General features: G+C 45.3%; 1 protein-coding gene across 2 annotated transcripts in view; it reads right to left on the reverse strand.

The window, feature by feature from the left end:
• The window catches only part of DNAJC16 (DnaJ heat shock protein family (Hsp40) member C16), a 44,050-nt gene extending 26,886 nt beyond the window's left edge, over positions 1-17,164 (reverse strand). The window contains exons 1-5 of one of the 2 annotated variants that reach the window (XM_049618026.1): positions 17,047-17,164; positions 15,107-16,261; positions 13,073-13,257; positions 8,846-8,912; positions 6,825-7,161 (exon numbers count right to left, since the gene is read on the reverse strand). In XM_049618026.1, the coding sequence (XP_049473983.1) occupies positions 6,825-7,161; positions 8,846-8,912; positions 13,073-13,239 (571 nt within the window). In that variant the 5' untranslated portion in view covers positions 13,240-13,257; positions 15,107-16,261; positions 17,047-17,164. Of the gene's footprint in view, positions 1-6,824; positions 7,162-8,845; positions 8,913-13,072; positions 13,258-15,106; positions 16,262-17,046 lie in introns of those variants that run through there. The other variant, XM_049618027.1, reaches the window with a different exon arrangement.
• Between the last annotated feature and the right edge of the window lie 44 nt (positions 17,165-17,208).

A 17,208-nucleotide genomic window follows, 5' to 3' on the forward strand; every position in this document is an offset into this window, starting at 1 on the left:
CTAGTACCTGCCCTGCTCACCACGCCGTTGCCCTTTGATGGACTCGGTTTCATTTAGTTGTGTGCAGTCACTAGAACACAGCTCTACGAGTACAGGGACTTTTGTTTATTTGGTTTTACTGCTGCCTCCAGTTCCTGGCACTTACTAGGTACTCGATTTTTATTGTTTAAAAAATGCTTTTATTTATTTTCGAGAGAGAGAAAGAGACAGCGTGCCATCAGGGGAGGGGCAGAGAGAGGGGGAGACACAGCATCTGAAGCGGGCTCCAGGCTCTGAGCTGTCAGCACAGAGCCCGTCGCGGGGCTCGAACTCACGAGCCGTGAGATCGTGACCTGAGCTGAAGTCGGACGCTCAACCGACTGAGCCACCCAGGCGCCCCAGTAGGTACTCGATTTTTAAAACAGAAACCAGTGAATTCAAAATCAGTCAGATCCAGATTTAAGGCCCAGCTCTGCTCCCCACGAGCTGTGTAACTTGAGGCAAGTCATTTAACCCCTCTGCCCCGGTTTCCTCATTTGTAAACCGGAGGGAAGTTGTTCGGTCAGGACTAAATGACACAACAAAAAATGACCTAATCCAGAGCCTTGAACACAGTGGGCCCCTAATTAATTACAACTGCTCTTATGAAGTATTATTCCATCCCGACCGTGGTGAAGCCCGAGACCGTCTCTGTGTGGTGCCTCGAGGAGAAGGTCTCCTCCTGCAGACTGCGATAAACGCGTCGACCCTTACTCTTCATGCCCTCCTTCCCCCACCTTTCCTGCACTCCCATCAGTGCAGCTTTTTTCCCAGTTAAAATAGAACACAAGTGATTAGGTTTCATTTCTTTTACTTAAATTACCGTTGAGTCTTTACATAATAAGTGTTTCGGGGGCCCCTGGGTGGCCTGTTTGGTTAAGCATCTGCCTCTTGGTTTCGGCTCAGGTCATGGTCTCACGGTTTATGAGATCGAGGCCTGGGTGGGCTGGGCTCTGTGCTGACAGGGCAGAGCCTGCGTGGGATTCTCTCTCTGACCCTTCCCGGCTCATGCTCTCTCTTTCTCCCCTTCAAATTAAATAAATAAACATTAAAAAAAATACAAGTGTTTCCAGATTTATAAAGGCTATTTCCTTGCATTGTTTCTACAAAGGACCTCAATTCTTACCATAATAATCCCATTTCTAAATTCTGGAGGTATTTTACTTCTCTCCTATAGATTAACTAGCATAAGGACTAGAAAAGAATAAAGACTGATAAATATTTTGTGTTTCAATTCATGGTATTTTTCCTCCTGAGAAGATACTGAATAAGAATTCAGATCTAGGGCGCCTGGGTGGCTCAGTCGGTCGGGTGTCTGACTTCGGCTCAGGTCATGATCTCACGGTTTGTGAATTCAAGCCCCGCGTCGGGGTCTGTGCTGACAGCTCGGAGCCTGGAGCCCGCTTCGGATTCTGTGTCTCCCTCTCTCTCTGCTCCTCCCCTGCTCATGCTCTGTCTCTCTCTCGCTTCGGATTCTGTGTCTCCCTCTCTCTCTGCTCCTCCCCTGCTCATGCTCTGTCTCTCTCTCTCTTTCAATAATGAATAAATGCAAAAAAAAAAAAAAAAAAATAAAAAAAAAAAAAAAAGAATTCAGATCCCACCCCCCACCTCCCCACCCAAGCTGGGAAGGAAGAGTAAGAAAAGCTGGCAGGGCTGTGATCTCGCGGAGACTCAGGCTGGGAAATGACCAATGAACTGGTGGTGACTTAGGGTCTGAGTCACAGTGAACAACACGGTCGCCATGGTCGCCTCTGCTTTTGGATGTTCTACCCTTCAAAGTTCAGGGTCCATAAAGCAAGCTCAGCTAGGCCAACAGCAAGTAAGAGTAACCACGTTTTCTCATCTTGATTCAGCATAGCCTGGCGAGATGACAGACGGATACGCCCGAAATCCAAACAAACATGAATAGCGAACTTGAAAGAAAGGCAAAGCAGATGTGACCTCTTTCAGAAACATTATTTGATTTTGATATGCATTGATGTTTCTGGCTAGTTTGCAGACCTTGGGTAATCAAAAACACTGACATTTTCTTCCCTCTCTGGGGTTGTAAGAAGTCTTTGTGCGCTAAACGTGTCTGTGCCACACGTGTTTCGAGGTGCCACTTGTGCCTTTCATCGTATGATCCCAGACACGTAGTTTGCATCTTTTAGGGGACTTCTTTCTCTTTCTCCTCTGCAGCACACACACATTCACTTTTACTTCGAGTTTTGCATACGTCTTCAGGAACCGTACAGAACCAGCTGCAGGAACAGGCCACCGCAATTCCGACTGAACACAAACCCATCAATAAAATAACTGCTAAGATGCAAACAATGTGAAATGGAACAAAATCGAGGGCCTGCAGCTAAAGCAGATTTTTAAAAGCCAGTATTTAGATAGATCCTTTCTCTAGACGGCGTGAAACTGCTACACCCTTAGCAATTCCTTAAAAGAGAGGAATCGTTCGTTCATTCATTTATTCCTTCTTTGAACCTGAGAAGTCACGGGAAAGAATTTCTGTACGACGGTTCCAATCGGGTCGCCCTAAAATGGTATTTGATTTCAAGACCCTCAACCTCCCTGGCGCTCTGGTAGCTCTGTCTGTGCCTCCCCGGGGGGCACTCAGTGCGCCGTGACAATTCACGTGTGTCTCCCATTTGGGTGTTGCGGGTGCAAGGCCATGTCTGACGTGTTTCTGAAGCTGTGCAGCACGGCAGGTAAAAGTGGCCCCTGGAGTTGAGCTCCCGGGTCCATGTCCCTGCACTGCCACTTGTGGATAGTGTGATCTCGATCAGTTCCTTAGCCTTTCTGGGCTTCAGTGCCCTCATCTGGAAAATGGGGCTAATAATAGTCTCTCCCTCAACGGAGTTGCTCTGGGGATAACGATAATCCATACAAAGCACCTGGCATAGTGGACAACAATTAAAAGGCTCAGGAAAAGCTATTATATTCGTGTCTAACATAGTACTTGGCTCATCAAGAAGAAAGTCTGAAATGAGAACGAGAATCCCTTCTCTCCTCGGCTTACTCCTGCAGTGCCGTATTATTCCGCACTTGCGAATGTAATTCTGTACTTGCAAATGTCAAGCGTGAATTCTCAGGGTACATATTTTCTCTTCAACTAAACAGTGAGCTCCCTAAGGGCAGGGGTAGTGCTGACTACTTCTGGTCCTCCCCCTTGGCGCGGCTGTCCACGAATGCCGGCTGCTTTTGCACACTAGTTGCTGTCGCACTGCGTGACCAGAGCCTCCACCTGAAGGGCCGCAGCATTTCTCCCCGGGGGCAGGTTCACACGTGGCCAGTCGGACCTTTTACGTTATTCTGACATAAGGTCCCAGCTTCCCCAGACCACTCAGCTGATCTCCCTGTGGACTCAGAATAGAAAATTTTTGGCATTATCCTGTCTTAGAGGGTAGTGCTGCCTCAGCCAGCCAGGGAAATGGCCATAGATCTCATGGTTGTGCCCAACTCACCCAGCTGTAACCCAGTGGGGCCTGTTGGGAATCTGCAACTAATGCGAACGTTCCAAAGGGGAAAAATGGTTTACAAACCAAACTCATCTAACACATTAGGCCAAACCTGTCTTCCAGGGAACTTGGGGGGTGCAGCGGGGCAATGGACTGAGCCCTCAGTAAATGTGACTTCTACGGATCTAAATTCTGCTTCTTCCATTCCTGTCGCTTGAGTCCTGACTTACTACGATTATACAGCACGGCAACCTAAAAGAATGGCAAGATCTTCGATCACTACGGATTTAAGGACATTAGAAGACAGGACAGCACGGGGCGCAGTGCAAGGATCACAGGGCCAGCCTACCTGGGTTCAAACCCCAGCTTTGCCAAACACCAACTGTGAGACCCTGACAAGGTACCAAAACTGAGCTAAGTGTCTGAAAAATGATGAATGACAACAGCACCGGCTTCAAACGGCTGCCGTTTAATACGAGTTGATTTTTACAATTGTGTTTGGCATACGGTAAATTATCAATAAACGGAAGCTAATATTGTAATTTTCATGTCATCACGCACAGTATGTCCAGACGGTAGCTACTATTTAGAACGACTCAAATCCAGCTCTTCCCTGCCCATCCAGTAGCTCAAGTCAATGCAGAGTCAACTGTGACCCTCTCTCTCCTTTTTTCCTCACTCCTCACATTCAGGTGGGTCTCCAGGAGCCAGGTCCCTCCAGACTTCCATGATCCTACCTCTCAAATACCTTACACTTGTCCACCTCTCTCTGTTCCCACTGTCCTAGTCTGGGCCAGTGGTTGCTGTCACGCTGGGGCCGGTGACCTCTCCCAGCTTCTCTTCTTACTTTCTTCAGTCTGTCCTTCACGCGGCTCTAACAGTTTTCCAAAGCGTAGATCGGATTAAAGCATAGCTCTATGTGACAGCTTTCCTTGGCTTTATTACACACTGTAAAATAAAGTCCACTTTTCCTTCTTCTTCTTCTTCTTTTTTTTTTAAGTAGGCTCCACACCCAGCCTTAAGCCCAACACAGGGCGTGAACTCACAACTCGAGATCGAGAGTTGGACGCTTAACCGACTGAGCCACCCAGGCGCCCCGAAAGTCCCCTTTTGGAGCCTGGACTTTAAGGCTCCTTACTACCTCGTCCCAGCATACTCTTCCTCCTTCCTCCCCTCGTCTACACCCGAGTCACACCTTGCGACTGGCTCTTCTGTGGACTCTCTTTGTTTCTCTGCCTGTAATGTTATTCTTTGGTTTCCTGCCCATCCAACTTCTAATTACCTTTCAAGACTTAAGCTAAACGTAAGTCAAAAGTCAGTGCCTGGGAGTCAGTGAGTTGAAGAAAGTAGGCTAATATAGCTGAGAATGATTTTTAAAAATGTATAAAATAGGTGCCTTGAATTTTTTTTTTCTTTGGTAAGCCAGAAAACCTAGTTGACTCATTTTTATGACTCATTTTATGTTTGTGTTTGATCCATGTCAGGCACTTAGTGTAATTTTTTTTTTCATTTAATCTTCTTAATGACCCTATTGGTTTGACATTATCACATCCACTTTGGAGATGAAGAAACCTGGGTTAGGGTATTTGTCCAAGGGCAGCAAGACAGTAAATGACAGAGCTGAGATCTGAACACCGGTCTGACTCCAAAGCCCAGGGCTGCAGCACAGGTCACCAAACACTGTGCTTCGCCACCTCACGTTGTGTGTATTTGCCTGACATGTTTAAAATGTAATGTTGGCCCTGATCTGACTTCGGTGTAGACGCATTACCACCCTGACTTATGCAGTGCCTTATGTTCTGCTAGTGGGTCTGAATGCCAGCTCCTGGTGAAATAGCTTTCAGTATACCAAGTGGGGTGGCATGAAACGCAATTATGCTTTTTTGACGAGGAAGCTGTTCAGTCCAGGGGCTTCCAGCTGAGGTCAACCTCTCGTTCATTCATTATGCACCACGAGCAAGCACCTACTGACTTCCCACCACACGTATGACACTATGTTAAACTTATTTCCTTGTCTTTCTCCAAGAGCTTCTTTATTCAATCTCAGGAAAGCCGTCTGGCAAATCTGAGTGCTTCCGAACCACAGGCTAATAATTTCTGCTTTAGAATAAGTGAACTGATGGCTTTCAGTGGCACTTTCTCTCCAGAGAAATCAGGCCCTATGTTTGAGTTGGGCCTTTTTTACTCAAGAATAGGTCTGCTAATGCCTAGGAAACACAACATACACACGCAATTCAATAATTCCAACTGTTAAAAGTTATTAAAATAAATATCCTGTCTGGATGGTTGACATTTTCCTGGCATTAAGTGGTAACTATGAACACAGGAAAGGCTCATCGGTGATCGAGAGTGGTCACCCGTAACCGTTAGTGTTACGGAGTGAACTGTGTCCCCTACCAGAATCCATATGTTGGAGTCCTAACCCCCAGTACTTTAGTATGTGACTGCGTTTAGACAGAAACTTCATGGAAGTAATCACGTTAAAACTAGGTCATTAAAGTGGGCCCTAATCCAGTTTCATTGGTGTCCTTATAAGAAGAGATTAGGACATGAAAGGGAGAGAGAGAGACACCAGAAACGTGCACATACAGAGGCAAGACCACGTGAATGTGCATGGAGAGGGCGGCCGTGTGCAAGCCAAGGAGAGAGGTCTCAGAAAAAAACCAAACCTGCCCACACCTTGACAATGGACTTCTAACCTTGAGGACTGTAAGAAAATAAATTTCCGTTGTTTCTGTGGTATTCTGTTAAGGCGGCTCTAGTAAACTAAATCAAAGAACGAACTCACAGGGGCGCCTGGGTGGCTCAGTCTGTTAAGCGTCTGACTTCAGCACAGGTCATGATCTCACAGCCTGTGGGTTCGAACCCCACATCGGCCTCTGTGCTGACAGCTCAGAGCCTGGAACCTGCTTCAGATTCTGTGTCTCCCCCTCTCTGCCCCTCCCTGCTCACACTCTGTCTTTCCCTCTCTCAAAAAATAAATAAACATTAAAAAAAAAAAAAAAAAAAAAAAAAAAAGAACGAAATCACACACAGTGTGAAGAATAACCTGCAAATCCCACCAGCATCTAAATTGATGCTTTAGGGCTGCTTTGTCCAACTGATAGTTTTTAAGCTTCTCCTATATATTAGGCCCCTAGCTAGATGTTAGGAGACTACGGATAAGGCTTCAAATTAGTAATGGAAAACGCAAGTGGCTGATACATTCCCCTGCTCTGAAAACATGTCCTTGGAAGACACCAGTCACCATGAACTTGTGAGAGAAATCTCAGCTTCATTTCCCTGGTAGCCTATATAATTCAAGATATGAAGGTCACCTTCTCCCATACAAACATCTTCCAGAAAATAAAATTATCTTACCCAGTCCTTCTAGTTCTTGAACCACTTCTTTCCAAACGGGCTCGATGTGGATGCAGCTGAAGCACCAATCTGAGGTGATCTTAATGAGGTAGGGTTTCTTGAAGCTATCTGGAACCACTTCGTTCACGTAATGTGAAAAGTGCAATAAATACTTTTCATCAATGGAGTCCCGCCGCTCCGAATTAAAAGGGAAGTGAAAAAAAGACTCATCAAAGTAAAAATTCTCATGGAAATGGCGGAAGCGATACTCTCGTTGCTGCTGCTTCTGGTAGCCCTGGTTCTCTCCGGCATCTCCGTAGTGATCGTAATTCGATCTCTTTTCTTCGTTGGAAAGGATCTGTGAGGAGAGGAAAAAAAAAAAAAAAAAAGACATTTAAGAAGTGGGGAAAGTTTCACCCAGAGGATTTTCCTGTGAGCGGCATGGAAGACACAGGAAGAAAATGAACGTAGAGCCATGACATGGTTAGATATTCTCAATGTAATCTGCAACATACCAGGAGACTCTTCTTTCTTTCTTTCTTTCTTTCTTTCTTTCTTTCCCAATTTTTCTAAGATATTATTTTATTTTATATGTTATTTATTTATTTATTTACTTATTTATTACATGAAATTTATTGTCAAACTGGTTTGCATACAACACCCAGTGCTCATCCCAACAGGTGCCCTCCTCCATGCCCACCACCCCCCCTCCCCTCCTCCCATTCCCCATCAACTCTGTTTATTCTGTTTTTAAGAGTCTCTTATGGTTTGACTCTCTCCCTCCCTAACTTTTTTTTTCCCCTTCCCCTCCCCCATGGACTTCTGTTAAGTTTCTCAGGATCCACCTAAGAGTGAAAACATATGGTCTCTGTCTTTCTCTGTAGGACTTATTTCACTTAGCGTAACACTGTCCAGTTCCAGCCACATTGCTACAAAAGGCCAGATTTCATTCTTTCTCATTGCCAAGTAGTATTCCATTGTGTATACAAACCACAATTTCTTTATCCGTTCGTCAGTTGATGGACATTTAGGCTCTTTCCATAATTTGGCTATTGTTGAAAGTGCTGCTATAAACATTGGGGTACAAGTGCCCCTATGCATCAGCACTCCTGTATCCCTTGGGTAAATTCCTAGCAGTGCTATTGCTGGGTCATAGGGGAGATCTACAGGAGACCCTACTTTCAACAGAAACATTAAATATGTCAAGACTAAAACACTTCGGTCATTTAGATACTTATGTTCGTCCTGCCTTCAGAGATTTGGGGTTATCACAGTACTCAATACATCAGTAAAGCAAATAAAACGTAACATACTGTTGATCACCAGGGCTGGATGACAAGAAAATTGACTAGGTTATGCCACTTTAAGTTGGAATAACTCAAAGCAAGATATGAAAAGCTGTGAACACCAAAAAGCAGCCACAGGGTTGAGCTCAGTGTCCCGGACGTTAGCTGACTTTGTTTTACTTAATTCTGAAGTCTAAAATTCAAGAGGCTGTTTGCGGATGATGTGCCATTCTATGAGCCAAGCACTGTCTCTTGAAGAGCATTACCCTACAGAAACCATAAAGCCATGGACTTATCTTTAAGGCACATTCCAGAACAAGTTACTTAAGTGGACATGTTGGAAAATTGTTGAAAAAAGTCTGTTTAAATGCATTTGTAACCTTGTGTCACTTTAATAAATTGGGAAGTCAATCTTTCTTTAACAGAAGTTCTAGTATGTGTGCTGTCAAAGTGACCATGTAATAGAAGTTTCTACAAAGGAAAGAGAGACCTACAGTTAGGAATTCTGAGAACTCTACAATTCCAATTAAAGCCTTTAAAATAAGCCAGTTTTGTTTATTTTTTTTTTAAGAGCTGAAGTATTCAGGCACCTATTTCAACATATTGGATGTAACTAAGTAAGTTTTCTCTACCATCATCTAGAAACCGGGTCAAGGGCATTGGGACTGTGCCCCTTCTGAGAGGTCTTTACAAAACTGGTCGCCTAAAGCAGATTTTATAAGAGCTAATGGACGCGTCACAAGTTTGACAGGATACCTCATAAGCCTTGCTAATTTGGATGAACTTGTCTTCCGCTCCTGGATCTTTGTTTTTGTCAGGATGCCTGAAAACACAAATGGGCAGGCAGTGAGAACGCATTTAATGTTTTACACACAGTCAGTTAACATCTTGTACACACGGTTCACTACCTCAGACGGAAGGCCATTTTGTTAGGACGGTTTCTTAAAAATTCACAGGAGAGGCAATCACTTGCTTCGCATGACCGTAATAATTAAGTGAAACTTTGAAACAGGCAGTTTCTACCAAAAGCACTCCAGTGGGGCACATTTTCACAACACCGGGGAGCACTAGAACATTCCAGTGAGGAGAGGTGGGCTATGCACATGCCTTTACATTGTTCCTAATACTGCTGAGCTGGGAACTGGCTCCAGGCTAAGGTCACTGAGGCCTCAGAACCGACTTCCCTTCCCAAGATGGCGGCAATTCATCCCCATGTTAGAATGTCATCGAGGAAGGTGTTTCTTCGGACAACTCAGGAGGATATAGGAAATAGCTTCTAGGACACACTGTGAATTTGTTTCGTAACAACCATATTCCAAGTGGCACTTTGCTGCTGACGTTTAAGAGAGAACATTTTAGTTTCGTTATTGCTCTGCTTGTTCCTTTTTGCCTAAGATGGCCTTTCACCCATAAACGGATCATGGTTTCAAGGCCCCATGTTTAAGGGGTGAGAAAAATCTACAGTTTATGCAAAGTGATTTAAACTAATATTAGAACCAATATTTGCTATTACACACAGCTTGCAGTTAACTGTATCCATTTGTGGTCATTCAGTTTTCCACAATCTGCCTGTGTTCATGCCAATTTCAGCTTTGGGGATTTAAAGTCCTGGCAAGTAGGGGCTGGGTTTTACTTCCTTAGAGCTCCCTAAGTCCTAAGTCAGTGTTTGCTACCAACTGATTTTTCAATGTTCTCTTTATTAAGAGGCCCTATTACACAGCGTATTCTTTATATAATCACTTCTGCTAACTTCCAGTAAGTTTCCTCTAGCAAAGGTTCAGGAAAGACAAGCATTCCTTCTTCTGGAAGCAAACGACTACTAAAAACGGCACCAAGTACACTGGAATAAAGAAATTTTATAACTTGGTCAACTTATTCTGGCCGGGACATGTTCGAATGAATTATACCACATATTCTGATCTCTCTAAAAATAAACTGCAAATGGCTGTCCATTAAATTTAGACATTATTCCTTGCTTTACTATTGAATTCTTGGTGTGAATATCAGTGGCAAAAGAAAATCTCAGCTGGGTTATAATGAAAATAGTATGACTTAAAGAAACAAGATGGTGGTTCCAAAACGTGCTTCTGGATGACCAAAAAAAAACCAAAAACCAAAAGCCAAAAAACAAAAAACCCCCAAAACCAAAACCCCCCCCAGTGTTTCAAATATTCAAACTTAGGCTAAAGGCTGAAAAGATAAAATAAAGCAATCACACAAATGAAGATTTAACGTCCAGAACTCGGTAGGGGGGTGTTGAAGGACAGGAAGGGGCTTTTGAGGAGACTGAGCCAAGGCGAGGGCTGTGAGGGCAGCTGGGCCAAAACCACAGATCCTGACGAAGACAAAACCAAGGCCCGAGAACAGGGAGGAAGCCACAAGACAGTTTCAGGTCATGAGAACTATCTTCCTAACTGAGGGGTGCTGCCACGAGGTTGCAAACATTCAGAAAAGGATAAATCCAGCTCTAGGAAAGCACTGCCCAATACTATTTTCAGTGTATAGGAAACATTTCACCCACTGCAGTATGATACTCGTCCTTTAAATCTGGAAGTGAAGAAAAATACTGCACTTGCTCTCTACTGGCTGTGGAGCCACCTCTAAGGAAATAAAAATGAAGGGAGAAAAAGTAATAGAGAGAAGTGTTAGGCAAATCGTTTTGCTGTTCCAGTGACCGACCTTGTTATATCTGTTTGCTTAGGATCAAATTTTACGATGCCTTTTTCTTGGGGTGGGGTTGTTTATATTGCCCATGAAGATGATAAAAGAAAAGTGCGTACGTTAAAACCTAATTATTAGGAGAGAAACACAGTTTTCCTGAGAGACACAGTAACTTTAAATGGTTTCACCAAGGAAGGGGGAAAGCTCTTGAGAAGCTGAAGAGACATTATTTAGTAGTAAAACCTAGTAGAGGAAACCTGCAAGTCCAGGTCAAGCACTAACCACTCCCCCCTGCTGCTGCTCTGAAAAGTCAAACTGGGAAGCACTGTCCTTTTCAGCGTGTATGAAGCCATCGTGAAATGAAACAAGCGATTTCAGTGATAAAACCCTGCCGGAGCCAAAACGGCAAAAAGTGACAGCACGGTGAGCAGGCAAAGGTGCAGTAAAATTTTAGACTTTCACTGGATGATATTCTATATATTTTTACGGTGATGAATTACTCCTAGAGAGAGTCTAATTAAGGAAGAGGAGCATATGACTCATTTAATTAATATCATAACACCCTTTTCAGCTCTGGAAGACAGAAACGTCAAAGCTGTCCATTTTAACAAATCCCACATACTCAAGCGATCATTTCTGCTTTTAAAATGCGGCTGAAGGCCATACTCTGTCCAAAAGAATGTTGCTACTTCATGAATTTACTGCAGACTTATATATTTTGCTTTAAATATAAAGAGGCAAGAGTTTGAAATGATGTGGAAGGCAACTTTGCTGTAAAGAGAGTCCCTGGAAAGAGGCCACACATAATTAGATTGTGTTTTCAGTACCTAATTCTGGATTCCCTGTGATAGGAGTTTGGTTTAAAATATGTATTCAAAACGTCATATTGGGAACTATCTTTTACCTTGACTGCAACCAGCTTAACACGGAGATCTTTCACTGAAGAATAACAGTGTCAGGCAGAGTCATGCACGGCCTGCAATGTCATCTGCATGTGGCAGCTTTGCTCCTGCAGAACTTCCGGCCCCGCCCCCCCCCAACCTAACCCACTCATTCTTACTTCTGCTCACGTGGGCAAGTGATTACAAAGTAAAAAAAGCAATGAACTATCTATTAGCACAGAAGGTCAAGCTAGGGAGCCCAGGGGCAATAAAGACTTAATAACAGTGAGCCTAGATTTCCCCACAGGTAAAAGGGGGACAGCAATATCCTCCCTCATAGGGTAATTAGCAGGTTTATATAAGATAAAAAGCATAGAACCTGGAGCCTAGCATGCAGTAGTTAGTTGGAGCCTCGTAAGAGCCTAGCATGTACAATCTTGATTCCCATTCCCAAACGGTCTTTTATCATTTACGACTGGCTCTGCCAGCTTCTAGTCACCTGTGCCCTTCCTGTCCTTTCCCTCCTGCTGCGCCCCTCCAGCTACATAATCCAAATACTTCTACTTCTTTGGCATGTCCAAAGTCTTGGTGGAAAAAACTGATGATGCCTGTCTGTAAGTTTTAAATTTATCGCTGTCCTGCTAATTCACAAACACTGGTATACTCTTTAGCATATAGAAAACCGACCTACGTAGAATTATGACTTTTCTACAATTTTTTTTAACGTTTATTCATTTTTTTGAGAGACAGAGAGTGAGTGGGGGAGGGGCAGAGAGAGAGGGAGACACAGAATCCGAAGGAGGCTCCAGGCTCTGAGCTGTCAGCACAGAGCCCGACGCGGGGCTCGAACCCACGGACCGTGAGATCATGACCTGAGCTGAAGTCGGACGCTTAACCCACTGAGCCACTCAGGCGCCCCGAATTACGACTTTTAGAGTAGAGTAATTCTTAACAGCAATGTACTCGGTTCCTGAATATTCTTATAAAATTGAGAGCAAAAAAGCTCTTACTCTAAATTTTCTTGAAAGCTTAAAGTTAATAATGTAGAAAATAGGATTGGAGAGTCTTCCCTTTAGCATAAAGGGTTACTTTATGAATAACATCATGGGGTGGTTAGCTTATTCATTGCTGATGACATATATACTTTAAAACTAAAGCTCCCTCCTACTTTAACATTAAATATGCTGGCAGTATCTAGGGTAATTCTTCAGGCCAAAAGCATTCACAGCAATACAGGCTTTGGATCTCATCACTAAAAAAAATTAAAAAAAAATTATAGAATAACATGAACATTAGTTCTCCCAAATGAATTATTTTAGACAGATATAGATTTACTGAACATAGACACAGAGACAAATAAAAGCTAACCATAATTTAGGCTGCATTCCCCTACTGCAACTGCTTAGCTTATATTAAACTGCTATTTCTTTGTTTCACCTACCATTCCCGGGCGAGCTTCTTATAAGCCTTTTTAATATCAGCCTGACTGGCTGTTCGGCTGACCCCTAGGACTCTGTATGGGTCAAAATCCAACGCAGACAGAATTTGCAGGACCAGAACCAGAACTATCAAGAACTGCCAGGAAATGCTCAATTTTTTCACTTCCATTTCTCTTCCTTTCCAGAGCTGAAATGATTGAAGAGGCAATAAGTTTCAGCGGTAGAAACCTGGACAGTCTCGCTTTTGAGGCAAAGGGCTAAGATAGACAGATGAAAAACAAAACAAACAAAAGCTGTTTGGCAGGAAAGATGTCAAGCTGTTTGACCATGTCTTTTGAAATCGACAATCTTACTACTGTTTTTGAATATCACAAATAAGAACTATTCTAGGTGAAAAGGTGAGCGGTAAGACTTAACAGCAACTTGCCAGAATCCTTGGATTAGGTTGGCTCTAGAAATGACTGAAAAATCAATGAGATGGAGAAATAAAAGCAAACGTGGGAAAACATTCATAGGAAAATCAAGGCAACTACATCTCAAATACACTAGTTCACTTATGCTGCCAATAATACTTTAAATTTAAAAATACGTGGCTTCAGAGTACTTCACTGAGTACATGCTAAATAAATTCAAGAGATCAGAAGAATTACCAAGTGCGAAACTGTGAAATGACATAGTTGTGACATTCTTGGGGTTAAATAAGTACCAACAGGGAAGTGAGATACTCTAAAAAAATTAAAAACTTGTTATGACGTTGTGTACCCCAATTCTAGTCTTTATCACCACACCCAGTGAAGCAAGCAAACAGAGAGGATGCTCTTTAATTTAACCCTCAGCAATATGGTTATTATAAATGGAGACCTAAGAGGAGAAAAACCGGTGAGAAAAAAATTTAGTTTTCCACGTGAAGGGAGATTAATGGCAAAGCCTGTAGACCAGGCATCTTCAAATGTTAAAGATCCATATCTGGTCAGGGTGGTCACTGAACTCACTGTGGGCTGGGAAATAATCCTGGTTGGTTAATGAACGAGGTAGTGCTGTATTGCACGGACATTTATGGTCAAGAATTACGAACTCTGTGATATCATACAGTGAGTTTTCACGGGTCATATTTATCCTGACTTTACATGAATTACTAACATTTTAAGGTTCAAGTGTCTAAGGTGACACCTTACTGAAGGTGGGCAAATCTCTAACAGTGGTGGATTTGGACAAGTGGAAGTCTAAACACTGACTGGGAGTGATCACAGAATTGACTGACACGATGGCCAATTTTTAGGACTGCATGCATGCTGAACCAAATCCGAAAACACATTCATTTCTTCCTTGTGGAGTCAACCTATAACCTATAAAACATGTACAGAGCGCTAAAACTCGGGAAGAGGAGCTAGCTACTGGTTAGGCACACAAGCTCCGGAAACAGACTCAAATCGGGATCCGTCCTCTACCACTTCATGACCTTGGGCAAGTTACTGAAACTTGCTAAGCCTCAGTGCCATTCATAAATGGAGGGTGAATAATACCACCTTGAAAAGATCAGCAAGGGAGTTAAACGTATGTACAGATTTACTGAACACCGGGTCGACAGTCAGAAAGGGGTACTTATTTTTTTCTACCACGCAGGGCAATCGCTGCCTTATTCCACCGTGTCAGTCGCCTCCAGTGAGGGGCCCAAGAGGCGGGGGAGGGGGCTGTTAAGTTCTTTGGCTGACAGTCTCGACCTCGACTGTGCCGGCGTCGGGGCAGGAAATCACCTGCCCAACAGGTAGGCTACCGCCCGCGGGCAGTATCCCCCAGACCGGGCAGCGGCTCCAGGAGGCACGCTCCAGGTCTGAGCTCCCGCCGGAGGTCGCAACCCTCCAGGAGACGACCGCCTCCCCCGCCGCCCACCGAGAGTCCTGGGCCCGGCCCTGTCGGCTCCCGGTTTCCCCCGGGCCCTGGGGAACCGGGAACGAGGAGGAACTGACGGGAAATCCCCGAGCCTGCCCGGCCCCGCCGCGTCCGCGGCTCCGCGCGTCACGCCGGGAAGGAGTTACCGGGAAAGGGCACCGGCCCAACCGGCTGCAGCGTCCGTGCTCCAGTCAGTCCGCCGGGCCAGGAGCCTCCCGTCCGCACCAGCGCTCGCCGGGACCTGGGGAGGGGAGAGGGGCGGGGACAAGTGGAGGGGGTCACGTGACACTTAAAGGCTCGGCGCCCGGAAGTCACGGACTGAACGGGTCGAGGGCTTCTACTTTGCGAATCTGTTTTGACCCTTGCTACCCGCCGTCTGCGCGTGGACCTGGCGCGGTTGCCATAGGAACGCGGCCCGCTCTCTGGCTGGATCCAAAGGGACGATCGTGACCAAAGAGGACAAAACGTGCCTCCTAGCGAGGCGAAGTCGCGATGCATGATGGGATGCCCCCAAGACCTCCCCGATCCAGGGAGGTGTTTCAACACTTACCGGGAGATGGCCCTCGTCTGGCAACAGTTGCTAGGGTGGGGAAGCAATCGCTGGTCCCTGTTCTCTTTAACCCTATTCATAGAATCCTAGAGCGTCAGAGTGGGAAGGGACCTTAGGGACCCTTTCTAGTCCAACTCCTCCATAAACTGATGGGGAGACTGAGGCCCAGAGAGGGGCAGGGACTTGCCCAAGGCCTAGAATCCAGGACCCCTAAACTTATTTACCAAAGCGAGATCTGCCATAGAATGTGCCAGGGACTGCCCTCGGCTCGGGGAAACGGATGTGTGTGTGGTGGGGAGGGAGGGGGAGACACAGATGAATGAGGTAAACTTTCATTGAGCCAATGAGATACGTATCCTTGGGGATATAAAGAAAGAGGTTTCTTATCCCCCCACCGCCCTGTTTTTTATTGAATTTTCTTTTCATTTATCATTGACACACTGTATCTTTTCTTTCTTTATATTTTTCATCGTCTGTCTCCTCCCACTGGAATGTAAGCTTCTAAGGGCAGGGCTTTCTGATTTGTTCAACTGTATATTCTCGATGCCTGTGTAGACCTCAGCGCAGGCAGGATCTCAATAAATATTTGTGGACTGAGTGAATAAATGGGGCTGAGGTTTTGATGCTCAGGAGAATGGATTCTAAGGTAGACTTGAATCAGGTTCAGCTTTAAATCTTGAACGGCCTTGTGCCACTTGCTACTCTGTGACCTTGAACAGACACCACTTCCTCCAGCTCCAGCGTCCCCCATCTGTAAAATGGGGGGAAAGAATGGTTTTTGGTATTCCTTTGATAGGACTGTAGTCAAGGATAAGTGTGATAACACAATGTAAAGTGACTAGCACAATGGCTGGGACTTAGCAAATGTTCAGCAAACAGGAGCAATTATTTCTGAAAGGTGGAAGTGAGCTGTACAAACTGGGAGTTCAGAAGAGTAGATTTCTGCCTTTTTTTTTTTTTTTTCTTTGTGGGAGGTGCTAGGGTGGGAAGGAAGGAAGAAGGGGATTCAAGGCCGTGTAATGTGGGCTTGGTTGGATGAGACAGGCGAGTTTGGAACAGTAAACGACGAGATCTGGGCACCGGGCGGGGGCAGGAGAATTATGGTTTTATTACTGGCGGGAAGGGGGCTAGAGGACACTGAGGCAGGGAGGGGGTTGAATGGGGCTGGACAGACCATCGCCCCAGGCACGGGTGTCCCTCTTGCCAGCAGTATAACCCCCTCCGAGCTTTTTTTTTTTTAAGTTTAGATTTATTTATTTATTTATTTGAGAGAGAGAGAGAGAGAGAGAGAGGGAGAGAGAGAGAGAGAAAGCGAGCAGCTAGTGGGGTAGGGGCAGAGAGAGGGAGACAGGGTCGCACGCAGGCTCTGCGCTGACAGCAGAGAGCCCCATGCGGGGCTCCAACCGTGAGATCACGACCTGAGCCAAATTCAGACGCTTAACCACATTTAACCGACTGAACTACCCAGGGGCCGCCCCCGCCCCCTACCCCCGAACCCCCACCCTCCGAGTTTCTGTAAAAGCGGAAAGAGGCTACCTTTTGGTTAGGGCTGGCTGCCTGGACTAGGGGCGCGCCCTGGGGGCGGTGCCCGTTGCGGGGTGTGTCTTGGGGGGCGGTGCGGGGCGCGGAGGCGGAGTCGCAAGGCGGAAGTGGTGCCGTGGGTGGCCTGGGGCGGGCCCGGGGGGGCGAGGGGCGATG

This window comes from Panthera uncia (genome assembly GCF_023721935.1).
Source record: "Panthera uncia isolate 11264 chromosome C1 unlocalized genomic scaffold, Puncia_PCG_1.0 HiC_scaffold_4, whole genome shotgun sequence".
Lineage (NCBI taxonomy): Eukaryota > Metazoa > Chordata > Mammalia > Carnivora > Felidae > Panthera > Panthera uncia.